This window comes from Anser brachyrhynchus (genome assembly GCF_964034855.1).
Source record: "Anser brachyrhynchus genome assembly, chromosome: 2".
Classification (NCBI taxonomy): domain Eukaryota; kingdom Metazoa; phylum Chordata; class Aves; order Anseriformes; family Anatidae; genus Anser; species Anser brachyrhynchus.
Window position 1 is genome coordinate 152,723,159 of NC_137695.1, and position 14,960 is coordinate 152,738,118.

Below are 14,960 nucleotides of genomic sequence, written 5' to 3' on the forward strand. Positions count from 1 at the left end.
ACATGGGTGGTTTCAGTGTTTTTGTTGGCTGCATTTGAGTTGAAATGATACAAATGCTTTTGTTAAGGAAAAAAGCATAGCTAAATCATTTACCAAAACATTTAAGACTAGTTCTTCAGCATTAAGTTCCAGATGTTAACACTTAATCAGTTGCTTGAAATACAGTTTGCTAGCTAATGAGTTTTTTTTTCAGAAACAGCTAACCTACTTACTGGCTGTATTCCCTGACTTAAATTAAATGGTCAACTTAAAGGCAGATTTCATACTAAAGTGGACTTGCTTGGAGTGGAAAAATTAAGTTTGTTACAGGTGAGAATGCCTGCATAGTATAGGAGAGATATTTTACTTGTGATAGCTATATGCATGGATATTTTCTTTTTTGTCGTCTTTTAGATGACTTACTCTTAATTTCTTTAACATACTTAAATTATATCCTTAGTTTTCAAGAATTTGTTAATAATGATTGTTACGTTGAACTGATCATATCTAATCATTAGCAGATCATTGTATGACTGCCTTCCTGACAAGCAAATTCAGAGAGCCAATAAGTAAATAAAAGGATTTTGATAAATTTAATTTGCCCATATTCTTCTGTTGAGCTAATACTGCAAGATTTAGTATTCCGAACATCCCCTGTACTCTTTGCCAGTTAGAAAGGGACCACTTGATCTAAGAGCTTCATGTGTCAGTTACTGGGAAATTCTTCCACAGTCTGGCCTGTTCCTGGTTACAGTGCAGTAAGTTTTGGTAACTTCAGAGTGCTTCTCAAAGTATGCTGAGTATCTTGATTCCTTTTCCTTAAACTGTAAAATTTTGTGTCCTCAACTGTAAAAATACCCTATGGCTTTTTGCCAGTCTTTTGTGGAGAGACAGCTAGTCTGCAGCTGCATTGTACTGGTAAAATCCATAGTCCATAGGTAATATGTAATAAATAAACTAGGTACCTAAAACTAGGTAATATGGTAATATTATCCATAGGTAATGTGAGAGTAAGTAGAAGGTAGAACAGTTTAATAGAGTGATTGTCTTTCTTATTTCTTGGATGTTGCTGCTTTGAGATAAGTTACTTAATCTTTATTTAAAAAAATAAAAGAAAAACTTGAAAATTAAAATGCTGTTTTGAAATAGGGCTTCTTTGCTAAGCATAGGAAGGAAAACAGCATTTGAAATAGTTACTTGAAATATGAGTAAATTCTAAACTCGTATTAATGTTCTTAACTCTTTTTAAGAGGCATGCAGTGTTTTCATTTTGACTTTCTTTCCTCCACAGGAACTTAGGAAAATTTAGTTATTTATCTTTCACACTTACAGGTTTATTCTGTAATAATAAGATTGTTAATAAGAAGGGAAGGTTTATTTCCCTATGAAGTACAGTTCTACAATACCCCATGGTGGTTGGAGATGTATTCCTAATTCTATCTCCATAAATACTTCATGGGCTAATGCATTCTGGTGTTTGTTTTTTTTTGTTGTTTTGTTTTTTAGCAAAAATTATGTCATAGTTCCAGTTAATATCTATCTACAGTCCTTCCATCTAACATACTTTTTCTCATCTGGTGTACGTTTCTCATATACCCTTGGCACGTTAAAGCTCCAAATGGGACCTTCCACATAATGAAATGTTTTTCATAATTGCCTTAATTCATTTTGTATGCAGTAGAAATCCTATTAGCTCTAACAGTGTTGTTGACTACTTAGAATGGTGTTAAAATAAATACATTATAACACTATAAAATTTTGGCTGTTATGGAAGAATTACATGGGGAATTATCTCAAATCATCATCTGCTGCTTGATTCTAGCACCTGAGAGGATGAAGCAGCCCTGTTATTGTTTGTCGCTGGAAGCTCTTTAAATCAAGTCCCTCTTTGAACTGCTTAATCAGACCAACACAGGAACTTGAAAAACAGATGCTAAGGGAAGGTCATGATTTGCGCTACCTTGGCAATTTGCCATGTGTTAGACAGAGGCCTGTAAAGGAAAAAAGCCGTTTGTCAGGATGTCTGTGACTATTATAATACTATGATCACAAAGTGTATAATGGATTCTGTACATAATAAACAATACAAGCTTCCAGTACGTAAACATTTAGATACAGATTTTCTTGATATGATTTGTAGCTGATTGTATTTTCCATACTGAAAAGAAAAAGAAAGAACTCATCTTCATGTATCCTTTGATTATGCTAAGAAAAAAAATCCAGGAATTTATAGTTGGAAGACTTGTACTTTGTGGCTCTATTTCACTCATGATAACATAAGCAACTTTGTGTGCTAGTGGGGTGGCTGCTTACTTACTTTTTTAAGGAATCTGCGTGACTTCTTTAAGACTTCGTAATTTTTGAATAGATATTTAATTTGTTGCTTTCTGTTGGCTCTTAATTCTCTCCATGTAAGTGTCATCTTAAGTCTGCTTGGGAAGGGGGAATTGCATGCTTCATAGAACGTGAAAATCACTTGTACTAACATGTTGCAAATAATATCTAGTGATGCCATTCCTCCCTTCATTGCCTTCCATTTATTTTGGAACACTCCAAAATATGGCTAAATGCACAATTTTTCTAATACATAGGTTGTCAAAACCTGGAAAGTACGTTTCTTCAGCTGTTGTTAGTTTGGTGTGTGCAGTCTGGGCATATGACTATTGAGTTATATATAAGAGCTGAACTTAATACTGTCCACATTAAAGCCTTTATGTGCTTTTAAACTATATGTAGGCACTTCACTGATTGTTAAAAGGCAGCTTAATATTTTTTCCCCAGGTTTTATTAAAATATTTTATCATTGTTATTTACAGAAAATACTTTGCAACTGGTTTTTCTATCAGTCGATTAACCTTCATGTGCAGCATTGTTTGCTATTGATTTCTCAATCATGGGACGAAAGGGTAAGAAGTCTGATGCTGTTTATGCATGCGAGTGCCCTGATTTCTTTTTATGCATGACAACAAAGAAAAATTGATTTGGGGAGGAGATGAGTTTTGCATTCTGTGATTAAATGCATGCATCTGTGGAAAGACAGGGTAAACTGTGCTTTTAAAATGCTTTGGCTGTCCCTTTACATGGCATATGGACTATCTTTCCTGTCACCGCTATGTCACAAGGATACCCAGTGGTGCTCAGAAAATCAGGTACTTAGTGAATTGCTGAAGATGGAAATAAGCTGTGTATGTGAATCTTGGCTTTCAAAGAGTGCTGTTTTGTTTCTAGAAAATGACATAATCCAAGATTAATTCTTAGAGCAATTAGACAGAAAGGAGTAGAAAGCTTGGGTAAGTAGGTTAATGAGACTTTTCCTCATCCAGTAAGTTGTAGATATCAGCTGATGTTCACGTCCAAAGGTGAACAGTTCTGGATTTTCCTGTTTTGAAGGTGCTTAGGTGAACAAAGTGCTGCTTGATTCCATATTTTTTGAGTTCATGTCTTTGAAGTATTTTAGTAAATTCTGTTTGTTTGTAGCTGATAAGTTCGAGGGACTGACCTGTGACTCTTGTTAGTATCCCAGATAACTCAGACAACACAAACCTTTTGGTACCCATGTAGAGGTCAGTATGAGATTTTCCAACGTAAGGGGTATGTCATAATTGTTCACATTTCAAAAGTTAAAACAATTACAAAATTCTTATCTTGCAGAAATATATGTAAGAATCTTAAGACTAGCAACTAAAATTAAGAAACTTCTTAGGTTGCCTACAAACAAAATATAAAAAGCAAATTAGTTAAATCTATTGATGTTTTGTTTTTTTTTTTCTCGAACAGGTATTTAAATAAGTAAATGTACTTGTATAGAGTGAATATTGCAGTAGTCTGACATGCATGCTCTTAATTCATAGGAAAAAAGTTTCAGGATACTTGAATTGCCTACCCTGTGATAATTTACATGTGAAAATAACTGTGCTCACGAAAAGAACATTACTAAAGTGCAGCTATTTTATGTTTAAGAACTTAGGCTTCTTTAAAATATTGAATTATCTTTCTAAACTAGAAACATGGCAATAAAATTAATCTTTCATAAAGATGTGAAGAATCCTGAGAAATTATGTGGCAAAAGATAAATATGTGAGTATAAAATAAGCACATTTTTTAGTTCTTTTTAAATTCAGTGGCTTAAAAAATAAGAAAACTATAACAAAAGTAGAAGAAAGGAAAAATAAGGAAAATCATGGCCTCTGAACACAGTCAAATCTTCATCCTGTTTCTCTATCTAAGTGCAATAATTTAAGTGTATGAGTTGTGAAAGATTTTTTTTTTCTCCATAGTTGGATTTAATTTAGTGGACTAGAACACTTCCATCCCCATGTTTGCAGGGCAAGAGTTGCCAGCAGTATGCTGTGTATTCAATATTCATGAGAATTTTGTGTGAATGGAAAAAGCAGATGTGTGTGTCTTAGCATGTGTCATGTCTATTGCAGACCTTTAATCTGTGTGTCTTGTTCTAACTTATAAAAAGAACAGACATAGCTTGCCTGAATAATATAAACAATTGAAGAGCCTTAGATTTAGACTGGAATTGTCATTAGTTTATTGTCTTGGTTTTGTCTGGGATAGAGTTAATTTTCTTCGTAGGGGCTGGTATGTGCCATGTTTTGCATGTAGGAGAAAAATAATGCTGATAGCACACCGATGGTTCAGTTGTTGCAGAGCAGTGCTTGCACAGAGCCAAGGACTTTTCAGTTCCTCGTGCTGCCAGCAAGGTCCCCGGGGGTGCACCAGGAGCTGGAGGGAACACAGCCAGGACAGCTGGCTCAGACTGACCAAAGGGACGTCCCATACTGCATGGTGTCGTGCTGAACGATGAATGTGGGCTGGAGGCAGGGGCACTGCTCGGGGACAGGCTGGGCATTGGTCAGCGGGGGGCGCGCAGTTGCCCTGTGCATCACTTGTTCTGTGTGTGTATATGGAGAAATATATAAAATTCTCACTATTTTCCCTTCAGTTCTCTCCCCCATCCCACAGGAGGAGGGGGAGGGAGTTAGCAAACCACTGCTGGGTTAAACCACAACACTTACCAAATTCAGACAGCAAAAACCTAACTTATGTTCATACAGCTTAATTATTTGCAGGATGTTCTTATGTTGTATCAAGTCCAAGAGGATTTTGTTGTTGTTGTTTGCCAGAAGTCTGGCTTTTACAGGAAACATCAGACGCATTGAGGTGGTTAACAACATGCTCACGTATATCTGCTTCTTTGTGTATGATTATAAAGCTGTCTGTCTTCGACGCTGAGCAGTTTGGTGGGAACAGAGTGGCAGCAGCAAAGGGATGTAGCCTTTAGGTAATGAAGATGCACAGAAGAGCAATCAGTTGCGTATACATTCCTTGTGTACCCCATGGCTGATTAGAAATTACAGGAGGGGGAAAGCTGCTTTTTAATTAGCTGGGATACATGGTTCTAGACAGAGCCTTCAAGGTATATATCCTACCACTAGGTTTACTGTTTTGGAGGGTAGAAAACCGTTCAGAACCTAGTAGCAGCTACTTTTCAGTTATTCTGGGACATCTGAATTGAAGCTGGAACACTTTTTTGGAACTAATGGGGAAAATTAATATTCACGAGGATATTTTATAATTCAGATTAAACTAGAAGGGTTATTTTTGATGAAACTTCTGTCCTTCATGTCTGTATTAAAAACTGTTAATACTGAAAAGTTGCTCCATGAACTTCTGTCTGTTTATTTTAGCACAAAGCTGGTCTTCTGTGAGGGCAGGATGAGCTAGAGTAGGGCTGTCTTCAGAGAAGAAATCATGTAAAATGATCACAGGCAGGACTTGTTCTTAATAATATGTAAAGATTTAAAAAAAAAAAAATAAATTCTAGCCCCAAATAATTTTCATGTTCTATGTGTACATCCACATGTCCAAATGGAAATATCCCTTTCTGTCAATTCTTTTTGAGAAGAACAAGTGGGTAGGGACAAACATGAGCAGGGTACTTAATTGAAAACACATTGTATTCTTTAAACAGGAACAGAGGTTTTATCGCATTTTGGGCCCTATCTGTATGCAGCCATGTACAGTGGGGGGGAAAAAAAAAAAACTAATTTATATAATGTGGTATTAAACTACTTGTAAACAGAAAGTTTTGTTTTTAATTAGGAAATGTTCTTCAAATTTGTGTATGTGTTCCGAAGTCTACCGCTAACAGAATCACAGAATCGTCTAGGTTGGAAGAGACCTCCAAGATCACCTAGTCCAGCCTCTGACCTAACACTAACAAGTCCTACACTAAACCGTATCACTAAGCTCAACATCTAAATGTCTCTTAAAGACCTCCAGGGATGGTGACTCAACCACTTCCCTGGGCAGCCCATTCCAATGCCTAACAACCCTTTCAGTAGAGAAGTTCTTCCTAACATCCAACCTAAACCTCCCCTGGCGCAACTTTAGCCCATTCCCCCTCGTCCTGTCAGCAGGCACGTGGGAGAACAGACCAACCCCGACCTCGCTACAGCCTCCTTTAAGGTACCTGTAGAGAGTAATGAGGTCTCCCCTGAGCCTCCTCTTCTCCAGGCTGAACAATCCCAGCTCCCTCAGCCGCTCCTCGTAAGACTTGTTCTCCAGACCCCTCACCAGCCTCGTCACCCTTCTCTGGACTCTCTCGAGCACCTCCATGTCCTTCTCGTAGCGAGGGGCCCAAAACTGAACACAGTACTCGAGGTGCGGCCTCACCGGAGCCGAGTACAGGGGGACAATCACTTCCCTAGCCCTGCTGGCCACGCTGCTTCTTATACAAGCCAGGATGCTTAAGTATACTTAAATGGGGGCAAATAATTCTCGTTTTTAAAGTTGTCTGACTGTGTTTATTATTGTTATTCAGAGTGTTTTAGTAGAAGGAAGGATGTATAGATCAAAACACTTTTGCTTGTCTTGTATATAATTAAGTGATTTACTCTGTATTTGTTAAAATCTAGTTCTCTGAGCTAAACCTACTCACTCCATAAGGTTTGAGGCTTCCAAAAAGAGGCCTGTGAACCTTGTCAGTTCTCTTGAGCATCATTTTCTCTGAGCAGAAAGATGGTCAAAAGTGTAATATTTTGAGAATTTTTGCCTCTGCAGCTGTGTTCCACCTCGTGGTTTAGATGAAGAAAACGAGATTGAATTCATGTAGTTGTGTTGTTCTAAGGATTAAAAAAAAAAAGTAGCCGTAGTCACAAAACTTCTTCACATTGCTCTACATTCAGATTTTTCAGTGCAAGACACTTCCAGTGATTATTTCCCAGAAGTCTTGCAACCCTGGTCACTTGGTGACCAATTACTAGCTGATCTGAAGTGAACTTGTTTTCTGTAGGGCAGGTGGTGATCAAAGTTTCCCAATGCTATCCTTCAGGATCTCTTCAACTAGGGTAAATGAGTAGTATTGACAAAACCATGCATGCCGTTGGCCTTCATGACCATACAAACGTTGGTAGCACTTGACACAGTTCCATCTGTTGCTTGGTGTAGGGAAGCTACAGCTCAAAACCAGAAGAGGCTACTGTGTAATACAGATCATAGTTGACTAGCAAGGTACATCTATAAACACGTTGACAACTTTCCCACACATCAGGAGCCGTTCCAGTTTCTTTCATGATTCTGCTCATGGATTCAAGGTATCTACTGAATGGCAGAACTGGTCATGGTGTTTAGGTGACCGGTTGTGGGGCAAGAGATGCCAAGTAATCCAGATTTGCTACAGCCATAATTTTGAGTCCAATTGTGCCATTAATTGTACCATTACCACGTTCATGATGGAAGCTTTTATAATTTATCATTACCAGGTGGATGGCTTTGCTCTAGCCCCTACACTGTTATCATGCCATGTCCTAATGCTCTGCCCAGATGTTCCTAGCTGGGCTTCTTCAGTCACAGCATCTGCCCTGCGTGAACCTGTAGAGCGCTTGACTTCTGTCTGATGTAACTTTAAAGATCATATCCAGACTCATGCTCTTGTACCAGCTTTCTTCTGATGCCTTCTTCCCTTCTCCTCTCACCCTCGAAACACACACAAATGTGAGGTACTCCAGAGGCAATGGATTAGTTTATGTGAGTATCTGTAACAAAACAGAAGGGACCAGCAAGTGCTCAAACAGCAAAGTAACTTCATTCCTTGTAGGGGGTGAGGGCTGTGTCCAGGGAAGCATGAAAAAACTCATTTAGAACTTGAAATGAACGGGGAGTGGGGAGAGTGACATGTTGGAAGGTCTGTCTGTCTGTCTTGTCTGGAGCTCTGATTGGGATGGAAAGGTATGAGCAGCTCAAGCATCTGGGAGGGACTCCGCAGTCTGGGCTTAAGTAGCAGTCAGTCATCAAAGCTTGTCGAGGCATTTAGCCAAGTGCATAGATAAATATTTTTACCTGTAGTGCATGCGATCGTGGCTGACCAGAAGGATGATTAGGAGGTTCCAGAGGGAAACAGTAGCCTTCTTGGAAAATTCTTGCACTGACACATCTCAGCTGCTTTTTGCTAGAGGCTCTTGGCCACCTTAGAGACAGGTCGTATTGCTGCTTCTCCAGTTACCTTTCAGGCTTTTAACCAAGCCTGCCATTGTGTCCTTCCTCTCCTTCAAGCACAACCAATGCCATCTCCTGCAGAATGGTCTTCCAGGTTAGATGATTTCCATAACTGCTGCAATGTGGGAACAAGGTGGTAGGGGAGGTGATTCAAAAAGCAAGGCGGTCAAAAGCATTGTGGCCAGCAGGGTAAGGGAAACGGTTGTCCCCCTCTGCTCTGCTCTCATGTGACCCCACCTGGAGCCCTGTGCTCAGCTCTGGGGCCCCCAGCACCGGAAGGACATGGACCTGAATGAGTCCAGAGGAGAGGCACAAGGATGATCAAGGGGCTGGAGCACCTCTCCTGTGAAGACAGGCTGAGGGAGTTGGGATTGTTCAGCCTGGAGAAGAGAAAGCTCCGGGGAGACCTTAGAGCAGCCTTCCAGTACCTAAAGGGGCCTACAGGAAAGCTGGGGAGGGACTGTTTGTCAGGGGGTGTAGGGATAGGACATGGGGGGATGGCTTTAATCTAAAAGAGGGAAGATTTAGATTAGATATAAGGAAGAAATTCTTTACTCTGAGGCTGGTGAGGCACTGGCACAGGCTGTCCAGAGAAGCTCTGGATTCCCTATCCCTGGAGGTGCTCAAGGCCAGGCTGGATGGGGCTTTGGGCAACCTGGTTTGGTGGGAGGTGTCCCTGCCCCTGGCAGGGGCGTTGAAACCAGATGGGTATAAAGGTCCCTTCCAACCCCAAACTGTGCTATGGTTCAGTGATTGTCCAGAGGGAGTTATAATGCAGACAAGTACATGCAGGCCAATACATCCCCACTTTATACTGATTTATGAAACACCTTGCTATGAAATCAATATTTGTTTATAAGTAGGGTATCGTGACCTCTTTTTTCCTCCTTCGCTGAGTTTATCCCCCAGAACTCGTTTTCTGCCCACAAACTCCATTCTGAAAGCAGGAATGAAAATTGCGCTTGACCAAAATATTTTTACTGTGTACGTGTTATCAGTGCCAGCTGTGATGGGGAAGGGTCAAGGAGATATATACAGATGTGTATTTCCAGATGTGTTTTCTGGAGTGGGAGTGATAAAATTTCCTTTTTCAGTTGTTTTATTGATAAGAAGTAAATGACCTTGTTGTGGCCAACAGAAATATAAGTAGCAGCAAGAACTAAGAGGCAAAATGCACTGTAAGTCAGAGAGCTTCTTTCACTGGGACCAGATTAATTTTAGACGTTGTTAATAACATTTTAAAAATAGACAGCTCTGGTAGTATCTCATAGTAAGAAAAGAAGAGGCGGTGTTGAAGAGAACAGAAATGAGCAAGTAAAACAAAGTTCCCATGTGAAAACAACAAAGGTGGGAGAAAGAAGAGACTGGATGGAAACACTGTAGGCAGCGGAACTTGTGAAAAAGAATGTAACCAGAGAAGTTGCTGTAATGGAAAACTTCTTTTTAATGGATTAAAAGTCTTTAAAACGCACCGTCCCAAAGATAATATCGTCCCTGGGGATTTGTTTTAATTGCTAATGGTTTTGAAAAGAAAAGTTCACTGAAGAAGCTTAGTGGTAAGCTTTATTTAACTAGATTTTTTTTTTATTATTTCTTGCTAGTAGCTTGATGTGCATTGTCATTTCTTGTTTTCACAGAAAGCTAATGTTCCAGCTATTTTAGCATGCTTTTTACTGTAGCTTTCTGTACATATTTCCATGTTGATTCAACTATAGAAGGACACATCTTGAACTCTTACTAAACCAGAATTAGCTTTACTGTAAAAATATAGTCTAGGGAGAAAATTGTTTTGTTACGTTTTGGTTTTGTTTACTTTTGAATTTATTTTAAATTAACTGAGCACCAAAATATAGATATATATATTTAAATATACAATTGCCAAACCTAAGTATTGGATGGAATTTTTCTTTGCAGAGTTTTAGTGGAGAGAGGCTAGAAACTGGCTGTTTAGAAGGCAAATAGCACAAGAGTGGGTAAGAGGTGGAGAAAAGGAGAGGTTGATCTGGGGGATGGGACCTCATCTGTCTCCATGATGAGTCCTCTGTTCTCCCTCAAAGCGCATCGGGGGACGCTGCAGTGGCTGATTAGTGTGTCCTTATTGCATTTCTTCTTTTTATAGCAAGGTGAAGAATATTTTTAATTAACTTCCTTATATGGCCAGAATAATTTCCGTCTTCCAAAGTATTTGAACTGTTTTAGTAGCAGATGGGGATTGTCCTTGAAAATAGTTTTAGCTCTGAATTAAATGCATCAACTGATACTAACAGTTCACTAGCCAGGTATACTTAGGGTAGTGGTTGGTGTTATTTTGCACGCTTTCCCCTATATTTCAAGCAAATTTGTTTGCGTATATTTACCGTTTCAGATAAAAGAAGATAACCAAAACAAAAGTTTATTACATAAAAGTAAAGCACTCTATTTTTACATACTTGTATTTTAGTATATTGAGCATCCAGATGTAATTTCAGTACTGTTCAGTTTTCATCTTGATGATAGCAAAATCTACATTCATCTGTAGACACAGACTTTAATGTTGATTAGACTTCTTGAAAGAACAAGAGGTTTTGGAAAATCTCGAGAGATGATAAAAATCCGAATGACCATATCCAAGCTTGACACATAATAAAAACATGCATTAAGTGAACATGGGATATTTTTTCATGTTGTTAATGTACTGTGCTAGAAGAGCAGTATTAGTGAATGTTTAGAAGAAATTCTAGCATAAGATAAATAGTACAGTCCAATTATTTTGCTGATGTTTTGATAGAGGAAAATGATTTGACTGTTTTAAACTTGATGGAGAGAACTAGGTGCTTGATGTCAAAAGCCAGCTTCAAGTTTGTTTTTTTTTAGTTTTTTTTTTTTTCACACGAATAAGATACAGCAGTGAACATTTAGACAAGTGCTTGTGACATAAAACTTCTTTGCCATGTGCATTTATCTAGCTCACAGTGTAGGATTTCTTTAGTAAGCTATGTGGTAATAGTTCAGTGTTTTCTCTCAATTTACATGCAGTAAAGAGTAGCTTATCACCTCTAGAATTGTAATAATTATTATTTACTAGAAATTATTATTTGTGAACTTAAGAAAAACTACCTCGATTTCCAGGCTGTTTAAACTATATGAAAATCCTGTGTGTGTTGTCCAAGTGGATGTAAAGTAGGAAATAAAACACGGAAATGATGGAAAGCAGTGGGAAGTTCAACTTCAGAATTGTTGAACTCAAAATGGAATTTCTCCTTGATGTATCATACTCTTTGTAAGTAAGGATGTTAAGGAGTTAAATTCTGTAACCCTTGCTTAAATTCAGAGGTTTTATTAGAGATAATGTTAATTTCATTAACCTATTTATATTTGAAGTGTTTTTGTAATCTGAAACCCTTCTGTTTAAAAAGCCTTTTTGGTTAGCAGCCTGTCTTAAATAATTCTTTTGTGGTCATTCTTCAGCAAGACCAAGGGAGTATGTTTTTCCCGAAATAATTACATCTACGGTGATATGTGGCAACTGAATGAACACAGGTTTTTCTGAAACTATGCTGATACTTTTCCTGGTAGTCACAGAATTAAAAAAAAAACAACCTACATGTTCCAGGGAAGTTTAGGTGATGGACTTGGCTCTCTTCAGTTTCCCTTGATGAGCTGTGAATCCCATGTCGACAATATATATTTTTGTATTCTTTTTTCGTGTCTGGCCTCGTTAACAGAATCTGATACTGAAGTTTTTCACGTGTTTGTTGGCTTTATGTAGATGTCACAGAGCTAATCAGATAAGCTTACAGTGTTGCAGAGCCCCCGCGGGAAGTAACTGCTTCTGTGCTAGTGCGAGAGCACAAATTTCTGAAAAAGGACAGAGATCCCGGGGAGTGAAATCCTACCCAGGATGAGGCAGTATGTTCAAGTTCCAACTGTTGAGCAAGAAAAAGCCTATGATTATAATTCTGCTTTTGAACCGAGGCCATGTATGTGTTTGGGTAGGTGAAATTACCATTTTCTGATTAAGTAGACTATTTATTTCTTCTTATTGATACTGTGTAGAATAGATGTGTGTAAAAGGAAATACCCTTACGGCTGATGAATATGTACAGTCTTAACATGAAAATCAAGATTATGGGGTTCTTTTAGCATTTTTAAATGTGGAAAATCCCACTGTTGCTGAAATAAAAATCAATATTGTTTAAAACTTTTACGTTGACTAACTTATAACAGCATGAACTTCTCTGCAGAAGGCTTTAACCTTCGTATTTACTTGTATAAAATGGCTTAATGCTGGGGGATCGTTAAAATGCAAATTATGCCTGACACTGGAAGGAAATTGTCATAGCAGTTTGGGTGAAAAAATGCTTAAACTGGAGCAGGTTCATTTTACGCTGTTTAGTGGCAAAACAGCTTATATGTGTGAGGTGAATCTGTTTATCTGTATCAAATTTATCATGTTTAAATGTGCATCTAAGATATAATCAATTTTCAATGGCTTAGCTTCTCCCTATCTTTTAAAGCATTCATCTTTCCTGGTATATTTAGTGAAATCTTGAAACATTTATTTATTTATTTTAAATTTTGTTTAGTTCAATCTATTGTTAACACTTTGTTATTCTATGGTTTTTTATTCATAATTTTTTATTCATAATTTTTATACATTATATATTCTTACATATGTTTATATTAATATTTCCTGATTATTATCAAAATGCTGAGCAATGATAAATAATTCTCCCACTAAATCTGTCTCATGACTGTTAATTGTTTTGGTTGTATTTTTTCTTCCGTTCTGTGGAGACCCTCTCTCCTAGTTTTTCTGATAGAGTTTTGTTTAAATTTCCATACTCAAAAAAATAATTTGAGGCTGAAAGCTTTGATAGATTAGCTTTCTAATATCTGAATGTTTTGTTTAATCAGGAAAAATTTTATAATTCAATTCATATTCATTTAGTTTCTATTTTATTGATGGTAGTGTGCTTTGAAATTTCTTTTTCCCTGTAAACTGTACTGTAATTAAATACATAGCAATGTAAAGATACTATAGAAAATTCAGAACTGGGGGAAAGATAATTTTTTCAAATCTTATGTAATAAACATATAGTTTGTCCTTTTCTTTTTATCTAAAATTGACTCTGTGCCATAAATTTGAAGAGCAGTATTAGAACACCGCTGAGTTTCCATTAACTGAAACCATTTGGTTAGGCTGGGAGAATGAGCTGGTCCTCTGTTACCTGATATTTCACCCTTCTGTAATGAGCGACTGTATCCAGGTTTTATGTTCAATGTATGTAACTACCACAGCTCTAAAATACCTTTTGTAGACTTACATTGTAGTTCTTTGCAAGAATTTTCTTCTCCTGTCAATGGGAGAGAAACTAACTCTAAAAGTGTGTTACGATATCTTCTGTTCTTACTTCATATAGCTGCAGAAAAATCCTGGACTACACTATGCTGTAAGAATTTTTTGTTGTAACTAATACTAATCAAACACAGCATTTACCTGGGGCTGGTGTTAGTAGTCTGTGAGGCAGGAAAACACAAGGACAAAGAGTGTTGAGACAGATGTTGAGCTGCGTATCTAATTCTAATTAATTCAAATAAATTAATAAATTAATTCAAATAAAACATCCAACAGAGTTTTATTTTGATGATTTACTTGAGTTTCACAATAATGTCATGTACTAAACGTGTAAGAGGTACTCCTATCTTCCTATGATTTTACTTGATTTTGAAATGTTACAAAACATTGCTGTCAATAGAAGAAATTCCTACAGCTGAATCAGATCTGTTTTAAGACAAGCAGGTTTTTAACCTCTTGATTCGGTTATAGCTACGTTTTCTAATGACATTCGAAATAAGTTTTGATTTTATCTACTTAGTACCTACATCTTTTGTGTAAATATAGAGTTTCATGTTGATTGGACCTCTGTGAGTAGATGTCAGTAGAAATAGATATAGGAAAAATTTGACAGTAGTAACAAAGTACTGTTTCACACAGAAATCCCCAATATTGCAGTTGTTTATTGCTTGAGTGCTTTTTGTTTTCGTAGTTCTGTTTTGAGGTCGTAGTTCTGCGTTCCTCTTAGTAATGATGTTAGACTCTAATTCATGAATTGAGTTAAAAGACTGCCAAAGAGAACCTAGAGTCAAGGTCTACTTTCAGAATCGTAGATCTACCTCTCATCATTGCTTCTGGTTAAATAAATTGTGAGAGTGAAGTTGTCAGACTGTGAGTAGAATTCAGGTTTTTGTTGCAAAAAAAGATTACCATCAGAAAGCAGGTGGCATAGAGGAGCAAAGTCTACTCATGTAGAGTCTTGTAATAAAAGAGTACAGCAGCAGAAGTCTTAGTCTTGAATCTCCCAGATGTTCTGAAAAATATGATTCAAAATAGCTATAGTTTCTTGGATATCTTAAGTAAAGAAATATCAAATCCTGGTATATTTGTCTAATACTCCTTAGCAGGCTGAAAAATTTTCAGATATATTGTAAAC

The 14,960-nt window shown here is 37.4% G+C and overlaps 1 protein-coding gene across 8 annotated transcripts in view; it reads left to right on the forward strand.

The window, feature by feature from the left end:
* Positions 1-14,960, forward strand: part of EFR3A (EFR3 homolog A) — an 83,257-nt gene that overhangs the window by 8,122 nt on the left and 60,175 nt on the right. For 2 of the 8 annotated variants that reach the window (XM_080581839.1, XM_080581842.1), the window contains exon 3: positions 2,796-2,885. The exons of 2 other annotated variants lie outside the window; for them this stretch is intronic. In XM_080581839.1, the coding sequence (XP_080437965.1) occupies positions 2,873-2,885 (13 nt within the window). In that variant the 5' untranslated portion in view covers positions 2,796-2,872. Of the gene's footprint in view, positions 1-2,795; positions 2,886-8,950; positions 10,044-10,107; positions 12,459-14,960 lie in introns of those variants that run through there. 4 more of the 8 variants (XM_080581836.1, XM_080581843.1, XM_080581838.1 and 1 more) reach the window with 4 other exon arrangements.